This window comes from Liolophura sinensis, chromosome 1 (assembly GCF_032854445.1).
Source record: "Liolophura sinensis isolate JHLJ2023 chromosome 1, CUHK_Ljap_v2, whole genome shotgun sequence".
Taxonomy (NCBI): domain Eukaryota; kingdom Metazoa; phylum Mollusca; class Polyplacophora; order Chitonida; family Chitonidae; genus Liolophura; species Liolophura sinensis.
The window spans coordinates 28,381,849-28,404,237 of NC_088295.1; the positions used below are offsets into that span (position 1 = coordinate 28,381,849).

Consider the following 22,389-nt stretch of genomic DNA (forward strand, 5'->3'; position numbering starts at 1 on the left):
TTTGAGATCCTGGTGCCTGGTGGGTGTTATGGGCAGGAGGTATATTCTGTGAGGAAGATGGTACACATGTACCTATTTATGATAGCAGGCACTGCACAAGATAAGTACATGTACACAGATTTGGGGGAGAAGAAGAGTGTATACACATCATTAAATATCTTTAAAAAATAATAACAAAAAACACATAAATGATGGCAAATGTAGCCTTTATTTCTTAACTTTTGGGAAAAATGTGGTAATATACAGGATATACAATTCAACCATAGATAATTGACAAAATGTACAGTCTGATCTAACGCTTTAACAACCACCAGAGTTATGTGCCCTTGGACAAAGGATTATTACTGGTGGCAACACTACTGATGGGAGGTGGTCAGCATTTAGTGACATGCTTGTAATGTTACAAGGTTTAACAGTCACCAGAGTTATGTGCCCTAAGACGCAGGATTATTGCTGGTGACAACACTGTTGATGGGAGGTGATCAGCATCTAGTGACATACTCAAAATGTTACAAGGTTTAACATTCACCAGAGTTACATTGTATGTGCCCTAAGACGCAGGATTATTGCTGGTGACAACACTGTTGATGGGAGGTGGTCAGAATTTAGTGACACACTCAAAATGTTACAAGGTTTAAAAACTACCAGAATTATGTTCGCTAAGACGCAGGATTATTACTAGTGACAGCACTACTGATGGGAGGTAGTCAGCATTTAGTGACATACTCGTAATGTTATAAGGTTTAACACCCACTTCCATTCTTTTCTCCTGGATGTATTTTATTATAAATGAGGTGAGAAGTATTAAAATGAGGTGAGCACTAAGGATATGCACATACTATATGCACCGTAGTGAGGTGCTTGAGATATACACTAAGGATACACCAATAGAGCTTTATTACAAGGACAGCTCTATTAATACAGAAAGGTCCACACCATGGAGCTGTACTGGTACTTACACTTTACTTAGTGAGATGCTGCGGGTGTAACAAGATTTAACAAAAAAAAACAACAAAATTAAGCCCTGAGACTATAGATCTTAGCAAGGTATAAAATGTGTTATTATTTGATGATCTTCTTTACAATTAAAACCTACAAATGAGATACGCGGAAAACGATAATGATCAAATTGTGAATCGCATCAACAAAGCTGTAACTACATACAGGAAAATCTAACCCTGGTCACTCGTTCTGTGACTGAATTTATGATATAACTTTGTTGATTGAAAACAGCTCTAGATCTGTTCATGGTAAATCACATCCAAATTAAAAACAATGTTAAAAATGAATGTACATGTCTTTCATTACAATTAATTACCAGGTGTAAAGACTCCTGTAAAGACATTGTCCAGGAAAAGTTAATACCCATACATGATGTGTCTCCCCAATATTCCTGCCTTGTGATGAAACAATAACAACCCATAGGTGCATTTATCTGTTTATTCATGAAACAAGTTCATGTGTGAAAAGTTTCTGCTAGTAAGGGACAAAATTAGCCCTGTATCTTACTTGTGTAGAGCTCAAGTAGAGCAAAAACTGAATTTTCTACCTTGGTTAAAATATATTGAGTGTTTCTCAAAGTGAACATCAAATAACATACATGTAGGACACCTGCGAACTTTACAAGTTCTCAAAAACATTGTAGCCTGAGAAGTTAGAAGGATTAAGAATTTAATTATCAGATTAAATTTCTAAAAAAAGGTTTTAACCACTGTGAAACAGTGATAATACTAGAACTTAAAAATTCTAACAAAATAGAAGGATTAGGCTTGCAGGTGAAGCAGAGTTGCTACTTGGCTACTAAATAGCAAATGAGGAGTATAAGTAAAAATGATAATTTGGATACACATGGATGCCCTTGACCATTAAAAAGGAAAACATGATGACAGCATGTTTCATAATGATACTAAAGCTATTCCTGTCCAGGTATTCTCAAAAAATGTCACATACTATCCTCCCCTTTTGAAACAGAATAAATCTGTTATGTATTAAAATTTTCATTCAAGTCATAACAAAGTTTGCTCGTGCAACATCTGTTATTTTATTCATCAAAATTACACTAAATATGCACTCTGGGGAGTTGTGCCAACATTTCTCTATTCACAGTTCGGGGTAGCAGCTTGAAACTGCAGTTACACGTGTATGTCAGGTCATCATTATATGGTATACAACCTGTTCATAATTGAAAAAAAAAAAAAACCCATGCATAATAATAACAGCTCACCCTAGGAGATCCCAGTCTGATTAGTACAACTATAGTCTACAATAACTTAGCACTATCTACAGCATTTTCAGTCACACCTTAGCACTCCTGCCCACTTAGCACTACAGTTTAGTACATGTATGCACTATAGCCCGAACAGTGATGTGTCTGATGAGCACATTGGCACTAATGTGTCCAGTAAAGGCAGATTCACATCAAAGCATAACCGTCTAGAAATGCTCGTCACAAACATTAAAGTTTCAGCATGAAAAGTTTCAACATCACAGTACTGTCTCTTTTAGTATAACACTATCACGGCACTATAAGTTATCATTGGACTGGTAACAACATCATGATCAACATTACAACTATGTTCCTTGCTTCCTCTGTGAGATGCAGCCCTTCAAATATTCATGTATATATACATATGAAAGTTACACCTGCCTGGTAATGATGTAAATTAGGCTGTTTATAAAACTAAAACTTTCAGTAAATCATAAGTTCTGATTAAATACTTTACATGGCATTTTTCCAGAAGTCAACAAGTAAGCAATCTAACAACTCCTAAATGATGTTTTGTTTTGTTTTTTTGCTAAAAAGGAGAAGAAACAAATCTTTGCCCCCCTCCCTATCCTCTATACTTGTATATACCATTAAAACAATGTAAGTTTCTTGAACGTGGAGATTGACTGGTTGTCGGGTTCACACATTAAAATTTAGTTCCCTAAAAACATCAACATTTATGGACCTTTCCCAAATGAAACTAGAACAGTTTGACATAACTTGTCTCATAACTATTTCTTCCACATACAGTGTGGCTTTGTCTGCCCACATACCAAGTATATACATGTACATCTTCGGGTATGGAAATAAACAGACTTTCTCTCAAGGACTGAAAACTAGGCATTTCTTTCTTATTTTCCTGTTGCTTTTCACCGGTATGCAACCATGACATTTGACACCAACAAACTGTAATGATTAATCTTCTCCCTGGCTAACCAAACATCTCTCATGACTTCTAAACTCTAACATGAATTGTCACATCCCTTCGTAATCTGCATATCTTCATGTCACAAACTTGTCAGCCAACAAAACAAATACATTCCACCCTCATCTGCATACCTTCTCACAAAGGAAATGACTTTTCTCTGAAATTCCTGCTCTATGTGGACACATTTTCCCACAACATACACAATTTCATGGTATCAGTAAAACAAAATGTAATGAAATATGGATGAATCAAGTTAGCCCTGGCGGAACTTTTCTCACACCAGTCCATCTTTCCTTCACAATCACTCAGCTGTTCTCATGATCTCCCATGTACTGTAGTGTCACATCTCTCAGGCTTGAGCCACGGAGCGAGGGTTTCCAATAATCCCACCTGGTCCTGCCAAGTTCGTCTGTCCCATGAGGTCAAGGTCAATTTGGCGAGCGGCCAATCGTCCTTCACTGATAGCCCAGACCACAAGAGATTGTCCACGACGGCAATCTGATACAAACATACCAAACTTAAGTCAGTAACATTTTTCTGGTAACATTTTTTTGGTGTTTTACGCTGTACTCAAGAACACTGAGTCGGTAGCAAGTGCCGGACAATACGATTGTAATATTTAGTCCTTAAGTGTACTAATGGGATAGAATGAAAAGTGTTCTTCAGAGACAAGATTTAGTACTGCTCATTACCAAACATTCTCTACTGATATACTCCAAAACAAGGTAACACCATGAGTATGGCATTAAACATCAATAAAATGATATAAATGTCAGTCACTTGCACAATATCTTAACATTTCTGCACACAGCACAGTGTTAATTCTTCAAGGCACCAGGGAAAATGAGCCCAAAAAGTGAAACCGTGCATAAAGGTTACGAAAACCTGTTACATGGCCTTACCTCCAGCAGCATAGACCTGTGGAATACTGGTATTGTAGAGCCCTTTGGGGGTCTGGTAGTTAGATCTGGGATCAAGGTCAATGCCGAGCTCTGTGGAGATGCTCTTCTCTGGCCCCAGGAAGCCCATGGCTAACAGAACCAAATCACAGTGGAATACCTTCTCCGAGTCTAGAACAAAAGTAGGGGTATTACAGTAGGGGTAGGCACTGATGTACTATAACAAAGCTTAACATACTTGAATGGGGGGGCGGCATATTTTTTAATCCCGCTAGGTGGCGCTAGAGTGAAGCAGGACTGTGAGCCATTGTCAGGTCAAAAGTGGGCTGTGGCACAACGTCCACAATGTCACAAAGTATTAGTTTCTATTATAATACATGTATTGTAGTGTCTTTTATGTGTGGTCATCAAGATGAGCTGGGAAAGAAACATCTGACATTAACAAAATGACATGGAGGTCCTTCTGCCAGGCGTCACATCCATCACTATTACTACATGTACCTGGAGATATGGAGGACTGTAACTGTAATTTTTCATTTATTGTAGACTGGTAAAACCCAGGTCATTTAGGCTAGTTAAGAGTTAGAGAGTAAATCACGCCTTACCTGGCACCTCCTTCATGTTCCACCTGCCTGTGTCGTCTTGGGTCCAGTCTACCAACACTGTCCTGATACCACTCACGTTGCCCTTACCATCATCCAGAAACTCCTGAGGAGCAAAGATCACCAAAGGTGAAGTAAAGCCATCACCTTCCATTCATTACTACTTGGTCATATCCATTGATAGGGTCACCTTTTAAAAATTCACACTGTGGAAGGCAATCATTTGGTCAGGTGTATTACCATTACTACCCTAATTCCTCAACCCTTTTGCATATGAAAGAGCAATTTTTTAATGCACATTATGCACATTTTTTTCTTCTTGATTTTGGAGACAAAACTACATTGGTTGGATTAGCCAGTTTCACAAAAAGTAAAATTTTATCTATCAACACAGAATCATGCCTTCACACCTACATACACCTTGCAAACATGCGGAAAGGTTGACTTGCAGTACATGTACTTGTATATATTTTCTTCGTCGCTCACCTTGCTCATAATACTGAAGATCCTGGGGTCCCCTCCCCACTTGAGCTTGACCTCCTCATGACCGTAGTCCACACGGAAGATTTTAGGCCACAGGGGCCAGGGATTATCCTTGGCTCGTGTCGGGGGCGGGCAGGGCAGGATCTCAAATGTTACGATGGATTTGGCACCCTGAAATGTCAGATATTATGATCTAGCAGGGTATAAATCTTGCACTGCCTTTGTTTGTGAAATCTGTCCCTAACAAACACCTTGAAATGATCCTAATACAAATTTTACTCATCATAATTTTAATTATTTTCTAATATGATTGGTGTTTAATGCCATACTCAAAAACATTCATAAATATTATATGACTGCGGCCAGCATTATGGTGGGAGAAATCCAGGCAGAGCTCCAGGGAGACCCACGACCATCCAAAGGTTGCTGACAGGTCTTCCTACATATGGACAGAGAGAAAGCCAGAGGCTTCATATGTACAAGATCAGGACAAAAAAGCATTCTGGGTAGATAAGGTAGGTTTCTGAGCACGGACGTGAACAAAATTGCAGCCTATTTGCAAGAAACCCTCACCTGTCTGAGAGAGGTAGCAATACAGTCCACTCCTGTGTCCCCTCCCCCGATGATGAGCACATTCTTGTCTTTGGCTAACAGCTGCAGATTCTTTAGTTCACTGCCCTCTTGTTTCTGCTGCCAGTTCTCCAGGAAGCTCATGGCAAAGTGGATACCATTCAACTGTCGACCTGCAAGGACAAGTTCAACATTTGTAATAACATCTTCTGTTCTTAAAATACACTTATTTGATTGTCACTAAACATCATAGTAAAGTGTTGTGTAGTAGCTATAGTAGTAAATTAATTGATGATTGGCTTAAAACTGTCTGGGCCCAGTTCCACAGAGAAGTCAGAGGCAAAGTTGATCACAACTACCAAGGCAATATTTGTCGTTAACACGGTAATTACAATCAAAGCCTAGGACTTCTTTGTGGAACAAGACCGTGAACCCTGAAGTCTATCAGCATGTCAGTCTGTGAGGTCCTGCTGACAGTTTTCTCTTGTACGTTCACAAGACATTTTCTAAGTCTTATAATGTTTCTTCTAGAGTTTTTCACCCTCTCACCAATGTGGTCGCTGTGAGTTCAAGTCCAGCTCATGCTGGCTTCCTTTCCAGCCATACGTGGGAAGGTCTTCAGCAACCTGCGGATGGTCTTGGGATTCCCCGGGCTCTGCCCGTATTCCACTCACCATAATGCTGGCTGCCGTGGTATAAGTGAAATATTCTTGAGTACTGAGTAAAATACCAATCAATTAACTAAATATATCTCCAGCCACAAGTGCCCACATATACAAAGCCCTCTTAACGTTACGAGTATGTAACTACCATGGCAACTCGCAATGTACATGTAGGCATTACGTCCCCATGCAGGTCATGTGCTCGTAACGTTAAGAGGGCTTCGTACAAGTGGGCCCTGGCTGCTAGAGGATCCAATAAATGTTGAGGACTGCATCTCTACACACTAATAGATCCCCTATCCACTCAAATAATGGTGATGTTTCCTTGTTGTTATTAGTACCTGGGATGGGCAGGTCCCTGGGGTGAGTGGCCCCACAGGTGAGTAATACCGCGTCATTGGCCTCCATCAGCTGTTTGGCAGGTAGGTTCACACCGACTTCCACCCCTGTCTGGAAGACGACGCCCTCTGCCGCCATCAAGTCCACTCGCCTCTGCACCACCTGTACAAGGACAATAGTTAGTTACAGTCATTACGTTAAACAAAACCAATTTTTGCTTTTCTTAAAATTTGCTTACCTGCAGAATCTCTAGACCAATATATGTATTTATGATGAGTAATTTCTACCATTACAACAGTCTGATTGAAGAATACTCTGGTTCTCAAGGGTCACAGATGCTTTGTACTGTGAATGATTTTATTACATCCTGCAAATACTGTGCTGAGTCAACACAGATGTAATGCACTAAATGACCTAAAACTTTGCCAACAAAAGTGCATTTTTAGAGGCAAATTAATGTCACAAAATATTATATTTGGTATATAAAATAAAAAGTTTCCTCCAGTTAAATAGGAGGCTCTGGCTGTACCTGTTTGCTGAGCTTCATGGTAGGGATTCCGTAACGCAGTAACCCTCCTATGCGGTTATTCCTCTCATACACGGTCACCAAATGTCCAGCCTGGGAACAACAACAACAAATAATAAATGTGTAATACACTTATAACAATAATCATGAATAATATTTAAATAAATTAACAGTCAAATGATATACAGCTATACCACATCATTTTTGGTATGTCTTATTAAAACATTACCACACATGAAACTAGCTCATCATAAATTATTACTTTATTTGCAGTAATTTCACTGGTTTACTACAGAATGTTCTTTGGTATTGTCATTCTAGTCAAAACAAATCTGAGGTTGATTGCTTGGAAACAATGCCAATCATGGCCTAAGCCTAAGTGAAAGAAGACAATATTTTCCATCCAAATTCAAAGAAATTTCTACTACCACCTGACCGTCATTAGTAAATGGATTAGTTTTGGCCATGTGGAGAAAGATTAGATATTCTGGTTCTCATATACCCTGCGGTTGAGTGCAGCAGGAGAGGTGACTCAAATGTTCTTGCAGACTGCCGGTGTGCAAAACAGTTGAAGACGTTTGACTTTCACCAGTGCTCAGTGGCAGTGGACATATTCTTGTATAGTTGGTGAGGACCGTCACTTTTATGAAAATCAGGCCTAAACATTGGCTTATGGGATAGGTGAGGAAGTTTTTACCTTGTTAAGCTGGGCTGCAGCAGCCAATCCTGATGGCCCACTGCCAACCACAGCTACTTTCTTCCCCGTACGTTTCAGAGGTGGCTCAGGTATGATCCAGCCTTCTTCAAATGCGTGGTCGATAATGGCACACTCGATATTCTTAATAGTCACCGGTGAAGCATTGATGCCCAATACACAGGCACCCTGAAAGACATGTCATTCATAGTATATATATATATATATATATATATATATATTCATGTAGTTGAGAAGTTGAAAAGTCTCATTTGTTTAAAGTGCCAAATAAACCACTAGTTTAAAACATTTACCTCCCCGTACAAATCACTGTTAGAAGACATGGTTTCCAGTATTCTTGACTTTAATTATTGGTAGCTCCTGTATCCAGCACTTTATCACAAAACAACATGAAAATATTAGACAAAGATCATCATCAAGTTAAGTCTGCTCTTCTACAAGCATATATAGTATAGGTTAACAAAAAACAAAAAACATTCACGCACAAGTGTACAAATATAAGTTTGTGCAAATCTGCCTGGCTCCTACCTCACATGGAGCAGGGCAAGCCCGTCCTGTGAACTCTGGGAAATTGTTTGTCTGTAACAGCTGGTCCAAGGCTTCCTTCCACTGGTCCTGTTACCAAACATGTTTACACATGATACAGTATCTCATTTTCAGTTCACTAAATGCCAAAAATCAGACAAGTTTGTTCTAGACAGAACAAACAGGACCTCATAAATCTGAAGTTAAATAACTTATTTTTAATAATCACTGCTGTGCTCCAAAAATATTCAGCAAAAATACTAATAATAGAAATTCCTCAGCTTTACACAATACAGAGTTCTTAATAAATACAATTAATAGTGTCTCTAAGAAAATTTCTAAGACTTACTTTCAGCTTACTGTAGGTGGAAAATTTAACAATTGGAAGAAGACAAAATTTTTATCTTTATCTCTCGCAGAAGAGGATATCAAAGAAACATTACAAAAACATGATGTACACATCTCATGTTGCCATCTTTTCCCAGTTGTTTGCCAAAACAGCAGCAAATTCTGATATGTTCTGTATGTCTCTATGACTTAGCTACCAGCCAGATTAGACGAGTGCTTACCCTGAAGACAAGATCGTTCCACTTTGGTATGATGTTACCCAAGGGACAGCCATTACTGGACTGACAGAACGGCACTCCACACTCCATGCACCTGCCAACACAATCATCAGTTATCGTGTATTCAGTATTCTACAATGGTTATTCTTTGCAGTTACACACTTATGGCCAGGAATATTTGAATCCAGACATGCTTGTCTGGTTACACGTCTGGAAAACCTTCACATTAAATCTGACTTAACTTCATTACAGCAAGTCAGCAGTTTCGAGTAAGCATCAATATCAACGTGCAAAAATGGTAATACAGAGAACAAACAACAGCTCATGGTACATGATGTCTATGCTACAACACTGAACACTTTGCCAACAGTCCAGTTTTCAGCTCAGTCCTAATTTTTATGTTAGTATTTTTGACTTAAAACTATGCTGAAGTCTGTGTAAAGTGTCAGGTGTCACAAATGTTCACATAAAATACATGCAATTTGCAGAATGGAGTACGAGATCCGAGAGTTACCATGGTTTAACACAGGTAGACATGCTGTTGATCCTCTTCCCTAAGATCCCTACGTGTCATGAGCCCTCAAATCTGATATCAAGCTTATTGCCCCTCCCCCTCTCATCTACCCTTGTTCCTTTCCTTACCTGGCTGCCTGCACCTGTAGCCCCTCCTTCACCTCCTTGTGGTTGTAGATCTCCTCCCAGTCCTGCATTCGCTTCTCTGCCTTCCTGTACTGGTTTGTTGCCCTGTGATACTTAACAAACCCACGCGTCTTGTCAGAGCTAGTTCCTTAGCCTTATTCATCAGTGTCATGTCTGGCACAACCGACTCAATGTCATCAATGTCAACAGACTCCTCCATATTCTGAAAACATTGACACAAATGAATTATTGGAAACTTTCAATTTATATGACCCTACGTGAGAAGGTCTGTAGCAACCTGTGGGTGCTCGTGGCTTTCCCCCGGGCTCTGCCCCGTTTCCTCGAACCATAATGCTGGCTGCCGTCATATAAGTGAAATATTCTTGAGTACGGCGTAAAACACCAATCAAATAAATAAATAAATCAATTTATATGATTAGTGTTTTACGCTGTACTCAAGAATATTTCACGTATGCTACGAGGGCCAGCATTATGGGGGAAAGAAACTGGACAGAGCACGAAGGAAACCCACGGCCACCCGCAGGTTACTGGAGATCTTCCCATGTACGGCCGGAGACGAAGCCAGCATGAACTGGATTTGAACTCAGAGCGATCGCATTGGTGAGAGGTTCCTGGGTTATTGTGCCGTGCTGGTGTGCTAACCATCTCAGCCACAGACACCACTGGAAACTTTCAAAGTAGAATGAGAATACATTTCTATACATTTTGTACTGTTTCATTTTTTTTTCTTTCTGTTTTCATTCTGGCCTGTTATTATATGAAGTAACAGAAACACAATTCTAACCCAATCAAAAGCCTATTATTTTGGTCACACCATCATATAAAAATCTGTCATTTATAAAAGTGTGACAATTCTATATAATGGATTTACATCTGCATGAGAAAAATTTGGAGTTCTATTTTCATCCACAGGTGAACAAATTACCTTTTACATTATGAGTTTGTATTTTTTTTAAGGTGACACCAATTTAATTCTGTGTTTTACAGGCAAGGCGACAATAAAAATCCAAAAATGGAATAAAGAAAATTGATAATCCACCTTTTTATTTTCTCCGATCTTCACACTTGTATATATTTTTCTGCTTTCAAGTTTTTTCGACCACTTAAATATGTCTTTAAACAGAACTATTGTTGAAACAGTCCACATTTCCCACAAATTAGATGATTTTTCAGTTATATTTTTATACCCTCCTCCTGACACAAAAGATTATTTCTGCCTGTAAACAAAACTCTTAATTGGTGTGGCTTAAGTGAGCATTTTCCCACTTGGTGAGTCCACATACCTTGATCTCCTCGGCATTCACCAAATCTTCTCCGTAGTCATTACTGAGATTGTCTGCTCTCTTCACCTCAACATCGACTTCTCTCTCCGCAGCCTCTTTCTTCATATCCTCCAGAGCACGACGGTACTCCTGTGAGGGAATACCTGCAATACACAATTCTCAACTTCACGCAAATGTCTCAACAACAGGTGACTCAAGTCACATACAAATAGTCCATCTAACTGTGGGGAAGAAACGGAGGTTTGAAACAACTGTTCAAACTTAAGTGCAACAGTTTAATTAGAGCATAGTTCACAATTTTGGAACAATGCTTAATTTGCACTCCATTTAGCGTAATGAAAAGGCTGTAAGGCACTATTATCTATACTTCAGAGCTTCACAAAACATGTGGAAAATGACATGCATACATGAGTTAATAACTGGGAGAATCAGATTACACGGCCAATTTAAGCAGTGGCACCAATCAAAAACAGACATGTACACCCATATTCACTATTAATAAATAACATTCTTCATTGATTCAGGACTTCTTTGTAGAAACAAACTCTTCTGAGTGCAAATGCATATTCAAACTGTCCTCTACCTTGATGAATTCCTTTTTCTCTGTCTCCAGTTGTCAATGATCCTTTGTCCAAGTTCTGATCCTGTTTTCTGACAGAACTCTGTGATCAGATCTTTAACAAATGTCAGATCTTCTTCGGCTTCCAAGGGTTCCAGGTCAACAGACTCAGGGTTACAACGCTGAATGAACAATTTCCACCTAACAAGAGAACATAATGATCATGTCAGATCTTCCTTGGCTTCCAGGTCAACAGACTTAGGGTTACAATGCTGAATGAACAACTTCCACCTAACAAGAGAATACAATGACCAATATTTTGCTAGTGATTTAATCTTGTTGACAATTATTCAGTTGTGCTTTTTTTGCTGTACTAATGTTAGTTTTTTTGGTGGCAGCAATGTTTGTGGCTGGACATCACATCTCATAACAACCTTCAGAAATGTCATAACAACCTTCAGACGTAAAGACGAAGTGAAGAATGTTCACTTCGGCCCTTATAATTACATCATCACGCAATTCCACAACAGGGGGCCGTTGTGGCTCAGTTGGTTAGTGCACTAGCGCAGCGTAATGATCCAGGAGCCTCTCACCAATGCCGTCGCTGTGAGTTCAAGTCCAGCTCATGCTGGCTTCCTCTTGGGCCGTACGTGGGAAGGTCTCTTAGCAACCTGCGGATGATCGTGGGTTTCTCCCGGGCTCTGCCCGGTTTCCACCCACCATAATGCTGGCCGCTGTCGTATAAGTGAAATATTCTTGAGTACGGCGTAAAATAACAATCAAATAAATACATAAATAAATTCCATAACATACACTGTCCTAAGAATTATATATATTAACAGAAGAGCTGTTTTATATCACTGTTTAGATTTTCACAAGAATCTGTTTTGCTTCTTTTAACAGGAATTCTGTTGGGAGTGCACAGTCATTACTCACTTATCATACACATAGGCCAGTCCTCCAGACATACCAGCTGCGAAGTTCCGTCCAGTCAGTCCCAGAACAATGACCCGCCCTCCAGTCATGTACTCACAACCATGGTCTCCCACACCCTGGCACAGAATAACAAAACAGGTAATGTTAGGTGACATAGTCTAGGATAGTCAGAGCTTTGCAGACTGACATCTTCAATACGAACAGTTATCCCTGTTTTTGCAATTTTTTAATATTGATTATTAGTTTGGAAAGTTCACTGAGTCTCTTGAGATGAATACCAAAAAAAATCTCCTTTTCAAATGTCTTTTTGAAAACCCAAGAAGATTTTTCTTTACTTACATGGAAGGTCTCCCTGATACCACAGTAGTTTTTTTTTCCCCAGCTCTCTGATTTCCAAACTTTGTACTTGAATGATCAAATCATATATGAAGAAAACAACAGGAGTGTGCTTCTAGGGAAGAGAACTCACCTCGCAGATAGCCGTTGCCCCAGAATTGCGGACACAGAACCTCTCAGCAGCTTGACCCCTGAAGAAGGCCCGGCCAGACGTAGCCCCATACAGGCACACATTGCCCACTACGATGTTATCCTCTGTGCGGAAGCCTGGGGACATGTCCTTAGGGGGGTAAATCACGACCTCACCTCCTGATAGGCCCTGTGATAGGCACATGTATAAACGGCATTACACTAGGTGTGACAGGTGCATCTAGTGCATCTAGATGTGACAAAACTTTCACTATCTACAAGGTACCAAAGCTGAAATGTCTTGTCTGTAAAATGACATTAAGTAGCACAACTAAAAAGTTGATAAAATCACACAAAAAGTGTCATGGTGTGAATCTTCTTTCTTTCCTCTTCTTCTTGGCTAATTTGCCTTAAGTTTAACATTTTTTTAATTTACAGAATTTAAAATCTATTTTCATCATATCATGATGATATCAGAACAGTTTAAATACACACACATTTATCATGCTGCCTCACTGGAATAACTGGTCAAAGACGTGACACTTCACCCAGTCATATTATACAAAACGCTATTTCTCCAATGTTTTTAACCAAGTTTTGAGTTTGAAGTCATAGCAGAAGATGCCATCTTACCTTACAGACATAGTCATTGGCATCTCCTTCAAGTGTCACACTGACCCCACGAGCCAGGAAAGCACAGAAACTCTGACCTCCTGCCCCATTCAGGTTGATGATAATACTGCTGTTATCTGGCAAGCCCTTGTCCACGTATTTCCTGAAAGCCATATGTCAGCCCCCTGTCAATACTAACTCCTTCCGGCTTGTCATATATACACCAACAGGACAGCTATTTGATTGGTGCTTGACAGTGTACTCAAGAATATTTCTCTTGCACTTTGAGAATTACACAACTGTCTTAAATGCTTAAGGTTGTCAGTTAAGAAATTAATCAAACTTCACAAAAAACTCTTATGTTGCATTATAAGGTAGATAAATGAATAAGAATTAAGTCAAATGTGTCAACTGAAAAATGTTAGAAATTGAGTGAAATACAGTATATGACAGCTGCTGGCATGATGGTGGGAGGATCTGTCTGAGGGGAACCCATGATTGCTGGCACACTTTCCTGTCACAAGTGTAGTATACACACAATCTCATTAGTCAAATGTTAAAGATCATTAGCCATCAGCAAGTATCTGAATACCACAGAGAGGAGAACATGTGTCACTTACCTGGAGATGTGATAACTGAGAGTTGATCCAAAGCAACGGACTTCGTTTCTGATCTGGGTGTTGATGGTGACTGTCTGACTCTTTCCCTCAATCACGTCACGTGACTTCTCTATTATTTCGTTGTCCTGCAGTTACAATGAGACAAAGTACAAGTCTGGCTAACCTGCTTCTTACAGCTAAATTTATTTTGAGAACAAACTTTACAATTACTGATAAATGTAAGAATGTGATAATCTGACTTGACATTTTAAGTGTCAAAGGCTATTACATGTACAACACTTGTGTATGTATAATAACCCTATCTGTAACAAAAAGAACAATTAATCAAATGATGTATATGTGATACATATATGATGTATTTGTGAAAAGTAAACAAACTTCTGACTTTTGTGATCAAGATCATCAGTTTGTAACAGAAAAGATTACATGAACATTTGCATTCCAGTTTTTTTTATAAAAAAAAAGTATTGGTTTGGTACACTATATATTGTATATATCAAAGTCTTGTCTGTTACTCACCAGTCTCTCCTCTAGCTTAAACTCCTGAGGGGTGCTGTTCCTGACAATGTTCACCCCGGGTCTCAGCTCAAGGGCATTTGCCAGGATCTTAGAGAAGTCCAGAAGTTGAGCTTTAGGGTTACTAGAGTCTGGCTCAAATTTAAGCTTATCAGTTCGACCAATCACTTCCTGGAATGTTCTGAAGCCCATCTGAGCCATCAGTTCTCTCACCTGTCCAATCAGAATGGAGAACAAAGGTCACAATCGAAGCTTCCCCCGCACTAATGTCTTCGATACCTAATATACCCATGGTTTCTCTCTGTTAATATCACAGTGTGAAACATGAATTTTCAAATTTAACTAAGAATTAAGAAAAATAACCCAGACAGTATAAATGAAATTCTTTAATGAAATGCAAGAAAATTGTATTACTATCCAATTTCTCTTGAACAATCAAATGAAAATTAAGACTAGTCCTTATTAAAATTAGAACTTTACCTCTTCTGCTAACAAAAACAGATAGTTCACCACGTAGTCAGGCTGCCCTTCAAACTTCTTCCGTAAGATAGGATCCTATTAGAAAAAACAAACCATTTCTTTCATGCTTATTTAATCATAACAATGGCACAAACTGTCCATTGAAACAGCAATGCAAGAAATCACCACACAGTATTTCCGGTAATTGTGAATTTCAAACGTAGTAATTTATGTGCCATTAAAAATGAAGACTGTATATGAGTACTGCGACTTCATCAATTAATCCTGAAATATACGATGCTTTTTACCTTAAGCTTCAAAAGCCTTTCACAATTTACCTTTGTTTTACCCCATACAGGGATTCATAGAAGTCAACATTTTGAAAAGCGGAAACTCAAAATTCATTTTTTTTCTGGTCCAGGTTGAATTTAGTTATATTTTAAACACCGACTATAATATGGTATTGAGTTAAATTCCGCTTTATCACTATATAAGAAGATGATACTTCGGACATACTGCGAGCAGTATTCAAAGAGCCAAAAAGGTGTCACTTGTTTTTGCAAGGGCATTTGACTGTGGAATGAGCACTTTTAATCAACTGGCAAAGTGACCTGTCACTTTTTTGAGCAGTTAAACATAAAATATATAAATTCACTATTAACACGACCAATCTTTCACACAGTCAGGCAACATGACTAGTTTTGGATTGTTTTCGGTTTTAATCATCCTCGGTAGGGGGTCAGAGACCACTAACATTTTGTTGTTGTTGAACGGCCATTGCATTGTTATATACATTTCATAATTTGTTAGAAGTTCACTCACTGGTTCAATGGTGACACACAGCCAATGGGATAGCCCATATCAGAGTCAAATTCATTGGAAGTCAGCATGTGTTGTATCTACTTCTCTTTCACTTTCATGGCATACCGAAGATTTATCAAACTAAATACGAATGGACTCCCACTTTGTTTTACATTCACTAAGCATTATCACCATAGTCTGAATATATTTAAAGCCTAATTTTAATTTAATTACAGCCAATACCTGCATGACTACTTCAGCTTGTCACGGATGCAATGGTTGGCGATTGATGTCGACTGCTCATCACTATGCACATATTTTCGAAAGCAATTCAGTTTTTATCCAAAAATTTAAGTACAGGTACCAGAAAAACACAAAACTGATTTTTTACCCCTATTTTCAGTTTGTAACTAAATTTTACCACCTGGGTCCCTGACCATGTTTCCAATCTGAAATATTACAAGAAAATGTGTAAAGGGAGCATTCTAGTTCTTATACTAGCAGTAGCTAGGGTGAATTTCCCTTTAATTAGCTTAGTTGGTTGAGCGCTGGACTTCAGTTATAGAGATCAGAGTTCAAATCCTGGTGTCACCCACATAAAAAATCCATCAACCATTACACGGGGTGAACTCAGATCTCGAAGATATTCTATATTATATCACTCTATATCTGAGTGACACTTTGTCAACTTGTACATACCTGAGTGGCCACCCCCACGGGGCAAGTGTTGAGGTGACATTTCCTCATCATGGTACAGCCCAGGGCGATGAGGGGAGCTGTGCTGAAGCCAAACTCATCAGCACCCAGCAAGGCAGCAATCATCACGTCACGACCTTAATAACAACAACAACGGCATCGTTTCTATACCTTCACCATAAGTCATGTACTATCAGACCTAGATACATATTAAAACACAAAGAAAGAAAAAAAGAGAGACATAGCTTGGTACATCATTTTTGATGGGATAATTCAGTGATTGTGCACTAACTAGCTGTATTACAAAGATATCTAAACACACAGTTTGGCAGACCAGAAGGAGGACCAAAAGTGGTTTTGATAGCTTTATTCAAGGTGTGAAGAAGCTTACCATTTCACAAATGTCGACATTGAGCTGCAACGACGATTTGATTTGCATCTAAACTTACCAGTCCTGATTTGACCATCGGCTTGCAAGGTAATACGAGAGCGGAGGTTGTTCATCACCAGGGTCTGGTGGGTCTCAGAGATTCCCAGTTCCCACGGTAACCCAGCATTTTTGATGCCAGTCCAGCTACTGGCTCCCGTCCCACCATCATGGCCGGATATGGTGATGTGTTCAGCTTTACCCTATGGTACAGAGAACAGACCTGAATGCCCTGAACCAGACTACGAGATATTCAGCATCTTACCCTATTTAAGGTTCAACAAAAGAGAGATTAAAACATGATACAAATCTCAGAGCAGAAGTATTTGGAGACAATAGAGTAAATTTGAAAACTTTTACATCACGAACTGAAAAGTCAAACCAAATGTTCACAACAGCTATAAGAAGATGGCCTCCCAAGGAAGTTTTACAAAGTATTCTAAGTAGTTAGCAAAGTAAATGTCAGTGTCCTTACCTTAGCGACACCAGCAGCCACAATACCAACTCCCACTTCTGACACCAACTTCACACTGATCCTGGCTAAAGGGTTGGCACATTTCAGGTCATAGATCAACTACAATGATGAAACAGTAAAGCTCAATGCTGGAGAATGGCTGACAAGGTGTGAGAATCCCGATTTTTACGCATGCTGCAAGATTCTAACATGTATTCACACAATCACTGGCCACACGGCATTCTGTCGAAAAATTGTTTTCACACAACAGAGAAACTTTAACCCTCCTGAAAGTTAGTGGTTGCATTGGAAAGGATGTAGTTGATTCAACCCACATATTACAAAATATGCTATCATAAAATCTACCTCAATACACAAACGGCAATATTATACCCATTGTGTTGACTGTAACACAAAGGTGTGAAGTGAAAGTGAAACAAACTTGGGATTTTATCTCCAGACTCACCTCGGCCAGATCCTCAATGGAATAGATGTCGTGATGAGGGGGAGGACTGATCAGCCCCACCCCGGGGATAGAGTGACGCGTTTTGGCTATCTCCTTGGTTACCTGACAAATGAAAGAGGATATCATGTCGTTTCAGAGAAATGAAAACATTTTGGACACTAGCAGATTCACCTCAAAAAACTAATTTTTATAATCATACTTTTGTTCATCATATGGCTTCACAAATACTGTCAGTAAGTACAATGTCTTTGTTTATACCATCGCAAAGTATCTCACCTTGTAACCAGGTAACTCTCCACCCTCCCCAGGTTTGGCCCCCTGAGCCATCTTAATCTGTAACTCATCAGCATTGGCAAGATAGGCGCTTGTCACACCAAATCTACCTGAGGCCACCTGGAAACACAACAGGACTAATCTTAGCAAACGACTTACTTTACATTTCATACCAGATGACACGATATCAGATTATGACAGAACTCTTCAACAATCTTACTTTTATACATGTAATACTGCTCCACATAATATAACCATCATAAAAGATTGCTTCGTTTGGAGGAAAGGAAAGTCATCGTAAAGCTGCCAATTCACAGACTTAAACATGTGTTTCATTTATATCACATAGGGCTTATAAATCAAAAGCATCTAGTTTATTAACACTTGAAATTCATGTAATGTGAAATCACATCCTGGAGCGAGATTTGCATGTTATCAGATAGACTTGTGTTCATGTATCAGTCCTATCATTTTGAATAAAATTCAAGATAAGAAGAGTGTACTGCATTCCTTCCTTTACTTTGTTCTCACTCACACATCGCAGTCTACCACTGGATAACCAGCAAATAGCTGCCACTGCCTCAGTCTCACCTGTTTAATGGCTGACCTGCTGTTGTTCTGAGGATCCTGGTTGAGATACCTGTCAGGGTTCTCTCCCCCTTCCCCGGTGTTTGACTTTCCACCCACACGATTCATGGCCTTAGCCAGGGCAGTGTGAGCCTCAATAGAGATGCTGCCGAAACTCATGGCACCTGAAGACACATAGCACTTATAAGGGGTATGTTGTTTTTGAAATATTTTGATTTCAAAGCAGAAATAATAGTGGACTACATATCATGGAAACAAAGATGAAGTCCAACGAGAAAGGCTTACTATGACAAATAGTTGTGCTGTTTTATGCATGAATGTCATCTGTGAAGATGTGTTCTGGACAGGCAACAATTGTATTATCATAAACAATAATTCATCTCTCAAATAGGACTAAAACACTGTTCAGGTAAACAAATTTTCTTATTTTTCTTTTTAGCCAGGGACAGAACTTGCCTAATACCAATATTCCATTGAAAGTTGTCCCCCTTAATCCTTATCACCTACCAGTTATCTCCCCTACCTGTACAGAACCTCTTCACAATCATGGCTGCCTCCTCCACCTCTGAGATGTCAATGGGTTTAGGGTCAGTGTTAAAGTTCAGTTGTCCCCTCAGAGTGCACCGCCTAGCACTTTGTGTGGCTGACTCTGAGAATTTGGCATAAGCTCCTCTGCTGTTACTCTTTGCTGCATGCTACAAAATTACAACACAACTACGGTCTTACAAGTTCGCTAAGTTATAATTCTGAACATGGCAAAAACTAGAATAAAACTCAATTTAATCACCATTCATTCGCAAATGATTCTAATTTTAATCTAGTGAAGTACTCTGATGAAGCTCAAATCTAAACATGACCACTTTTGACTTGTATGTATAAGGTCTTAACACGAAGAGCTTTCTGGCTGAAGGAAACTTTCATAGCTCTTTAATAGCTCTACATCTATGACTATACATTAGAATGATAACTGTGAATATCTCTGTGATTACCTGTAAGTTAGCGATGGTGTCAGGGTCATTCATGTGTTTCTCTCCCCCCTGTCTCCAGTGGTAGAAACCTGGGTTTGTCACTATCAGGTTATCACCTGTGCCCCTCTTGGTGAAAGCAAACTTGTGACGGTTCAGTGCCTAAGACATTAAACAACACATTTATGTTTTGTATTGCACCATCACTTCACGCCATAAATAATGAAATATTACGTGTTTATCTTTTACACTCAAGACTAATGATATTAAAATGTATCAGATGATTTTGAAACAACAAAATCTTGCGAACATGTATGTCTTTTTCCTGTCTTTTCACAGCTTCTCCATTGTAAACAGTCCACAAATATAACTATCTGGATTAAAGCACATCTAGACCCATATATACTCCCATGTCCAAAAGAAAGTCAGAGTTACCTCCTCTGCCAGGACACTGAAGCCAGCTCCTCCAATACGTGAGGCTGTGCCCCTGAAGCACAGGTTCACCACTTCCTTACTCAGGCCAACTGCCTCAAAGATCTGGGCCCCCTACATGCAAAGAAAAACACAAGGGGATACATACGCAGGTAAACGCAGGTACACATACTCTGACATTCCTTCTGAGGGCTTTATTTCAAGTAGAATGATAAAATTACACTTTCTCTGAAGCCCTCCAAATGTAGTTTTGTCTCCAACATCAAATTAAAAACGTGCATAAGCCATGGACAAAGGCTGAGGAATTTATAGAGTACGTGTATTTTCCTTCACATTGCTCTCTCCTGTCAAGTAACATTAACCCTTATTCATTCATTCATGTCAGTCACAATATACACAGCTATGTTATTATGTTTAATCCATCCTTCATTTATCTGCGCACTTACAAATACACCAACCTTTTGGACACCCTTTAAGCTTATGTTTATAATGATGACCATATCCTTGTCTATCCTAATTTATACCTTGTAACTGTGGAGGGTGGAAATACCCATCTTAGCCATGACCTTGGAGATGCCCCGGGCACAAGCTGCCCTGTAGTTAGAGTAAATCTCCCAATCTGTCAGAGGTGGGTCAACCAATCCCTCATTTCTCAGGTCACAAATTGTCTCCAAGACCAAATATGGACAGATGGCATCTGTACCATAACCAAGCAACACACACATGTGGTGGACCTCCCTGGTGAGCAAAGGTAAACCCCAGAGAACATGAAGTATCCATATTACCTCATTCATTGAAAAAAAAAATCAAAAAACAAGCAAATTCAGTAAATTTACATCTCATGCTAAGTAAGCAAAAGTTATGCATGTTTTTTGACCTTGATAACATATATAAAATGACCCAGCACACCAAATTTTATCATTATTTGCAGTAATTTTGGCACAAAAAAGACCAAAGGAAATCCCAGCATTAATTAAATATAGAAAACTTGTGCAGCTTGTCCTGCTTTTCCAGTAGTTCCACAAACGTCCACATAAAATTTTACAAAAACTGGACAATTCTTTGAGCAGTCATTGTATGGAAACCAAAGCCAGACAGATGGTCAGATATACGGAGGCACAGACCCAAATTAATATCTCTGATATGTTTGAGGAAGGGAAAGAAAACACCATTTACCTGGCTTCTCCAGTTTCAACGATCAGACCAACTTTCATCCTGAGCTTCTCCTCAATCAGATGATGATGGACTGCTCCCACAGCCAGCAGGGGACTGAAAACCATACACGTCAGCCATTAGTTCATTCAATTATTTATCACCATTACCAGTGAAAGGAATTATGACATGACAGAATCACAGAAGATCAAAGACATGTAATCAAAGTGAGGTTGGCCCATTTATAATACAGTAAATCAGCTATGATTTCATGAAATCTTTCACCAACTAATCACAGTTGGTTTAGTTGGTGAAAATGTATGTGAAATCATATTTGATTTACTGTAAATGATGTGAAATTTTACACCAATTTTGTACAGGAGGAGATTAGATGGTGAAAAATTCTATGAAATTATAGCTGATTTCCTGTTTGTATGAGTTTGGACTGCTCTACATTCTTTGTACATCCCCAGACTCCCATGAGTACATACCTGATAGGTATATACTCCTCTCCTGACTTCCTGTCAGACAGTACAATCAGGGTGTAGTTACTATTGGCAGCCTCCGCAGCCTCTTGACACACAGTCCTGATGGCAGGAAGTAGTCCGTCCGCACCTTGCTCTACTGGATACACTGTGTCAATCACCACAGTCTACAACACACCACAAACCCACTGACATCAACAATTCCTTACATGTGATTTTAAGGCTATTATCTCAGTCAGTGTAATCCTTAACAATATAATATACACACCATTTTTTTTCAAAATCACACAAGATTTTGTAACCATAATACTTTATTTTACATAAAATGAGCAGTACTCTGTACTACCACAAAATAGTTGCATACATTAAATAAAATGTTTTAAACAATGACTATGAGTTAAATACACTGTAATATTGAGTCAAAGTTAATTCATCACTAAGATTAAGCCAAAAATCCAT

The 22,389-nt window shown here is 39.1% G+C and overlaps 1 protein-coding gene across 1 annotated transcript in view; it reads right to left on the reverse strand.

The window, feature by feature from the left end:
* Nucleotides 1-877: 877 nt before the first annotated feature.
* The window catches only part of LOC135481753 (uncharacterized), a 57,307-nt gene continuing 35,795 nt past the window's right edge, over nt 878-22,389 (reverse strand). Inside the window, 33 exon segments of the mRNA XM_064761432.1 lie at nt 878-3,692; nt 4,097-4,264; nt 4,699-4,801; nt 5,182-5,349; nt 5,752-5,921; nt 6,752-6,911; nt 7,279-7,368; nt 7,973-8,158; nt 8,519-8,605; nt 9,085-9,175; nt 9,724-9,857; nt 9,860-9,943; nt 11,025-11,153; nt 11,247-11,266; nt 11,615-11,784; nt 12,520-12,635; nt 12,989-13,174; nt 13,618-13,759; nt 14,217-14,341; nt 14,736-14,945; nt 15,213-15,287; nt 16,692-16,825; nt 17,138-17,318; nt 17,591-17,689; nt 18,036-18,137; nt 18,312-18,428; nt 18,900-19,060; nt 19,420-19,591; nt 19,886-20,023; nt 20,297-20,407; nt 20,818-21,031; nt 21,470-21,562; nt 21,937-22,097. Coding sequence (XP_064617502.1) covers nt 3,544-3,692; nt 4,097-4,264; nt 4,699-4,801; nt 5,182-5,349; nt 5,752-5,921; nt 6,752-6,911; nt 7,279-7,368; nt 7,973-8,158; nt 8,519-8,605; nt 9,085-9,175; nt 9,724-9,857; nt 9,860-9,943; nt 11,025-11,153; nt 11,247-11,266; nt 11,615-11,784; nt 12,520-12,635; nt 12,989-13,174; nt 13,618-13,759; nt 14,217-14,341; nt 14,736-14,945; nt 15,213-15,287; nt 16,692-16,825; nt 17,138-17,318; nt 17,591-17,689; nt 18,036-18,137; nt 18,312-18,428; nt 18,900-19,060; nt 19,420-19,591; nt 19,886-20,023; nt 20,297-20,407; nt 20,818-21,031; nt 21,470-21,562; nt 21,937-22,097 — 4,446 coding nt within the window. The 3' untranslated portion in view covers nt 878-3,543.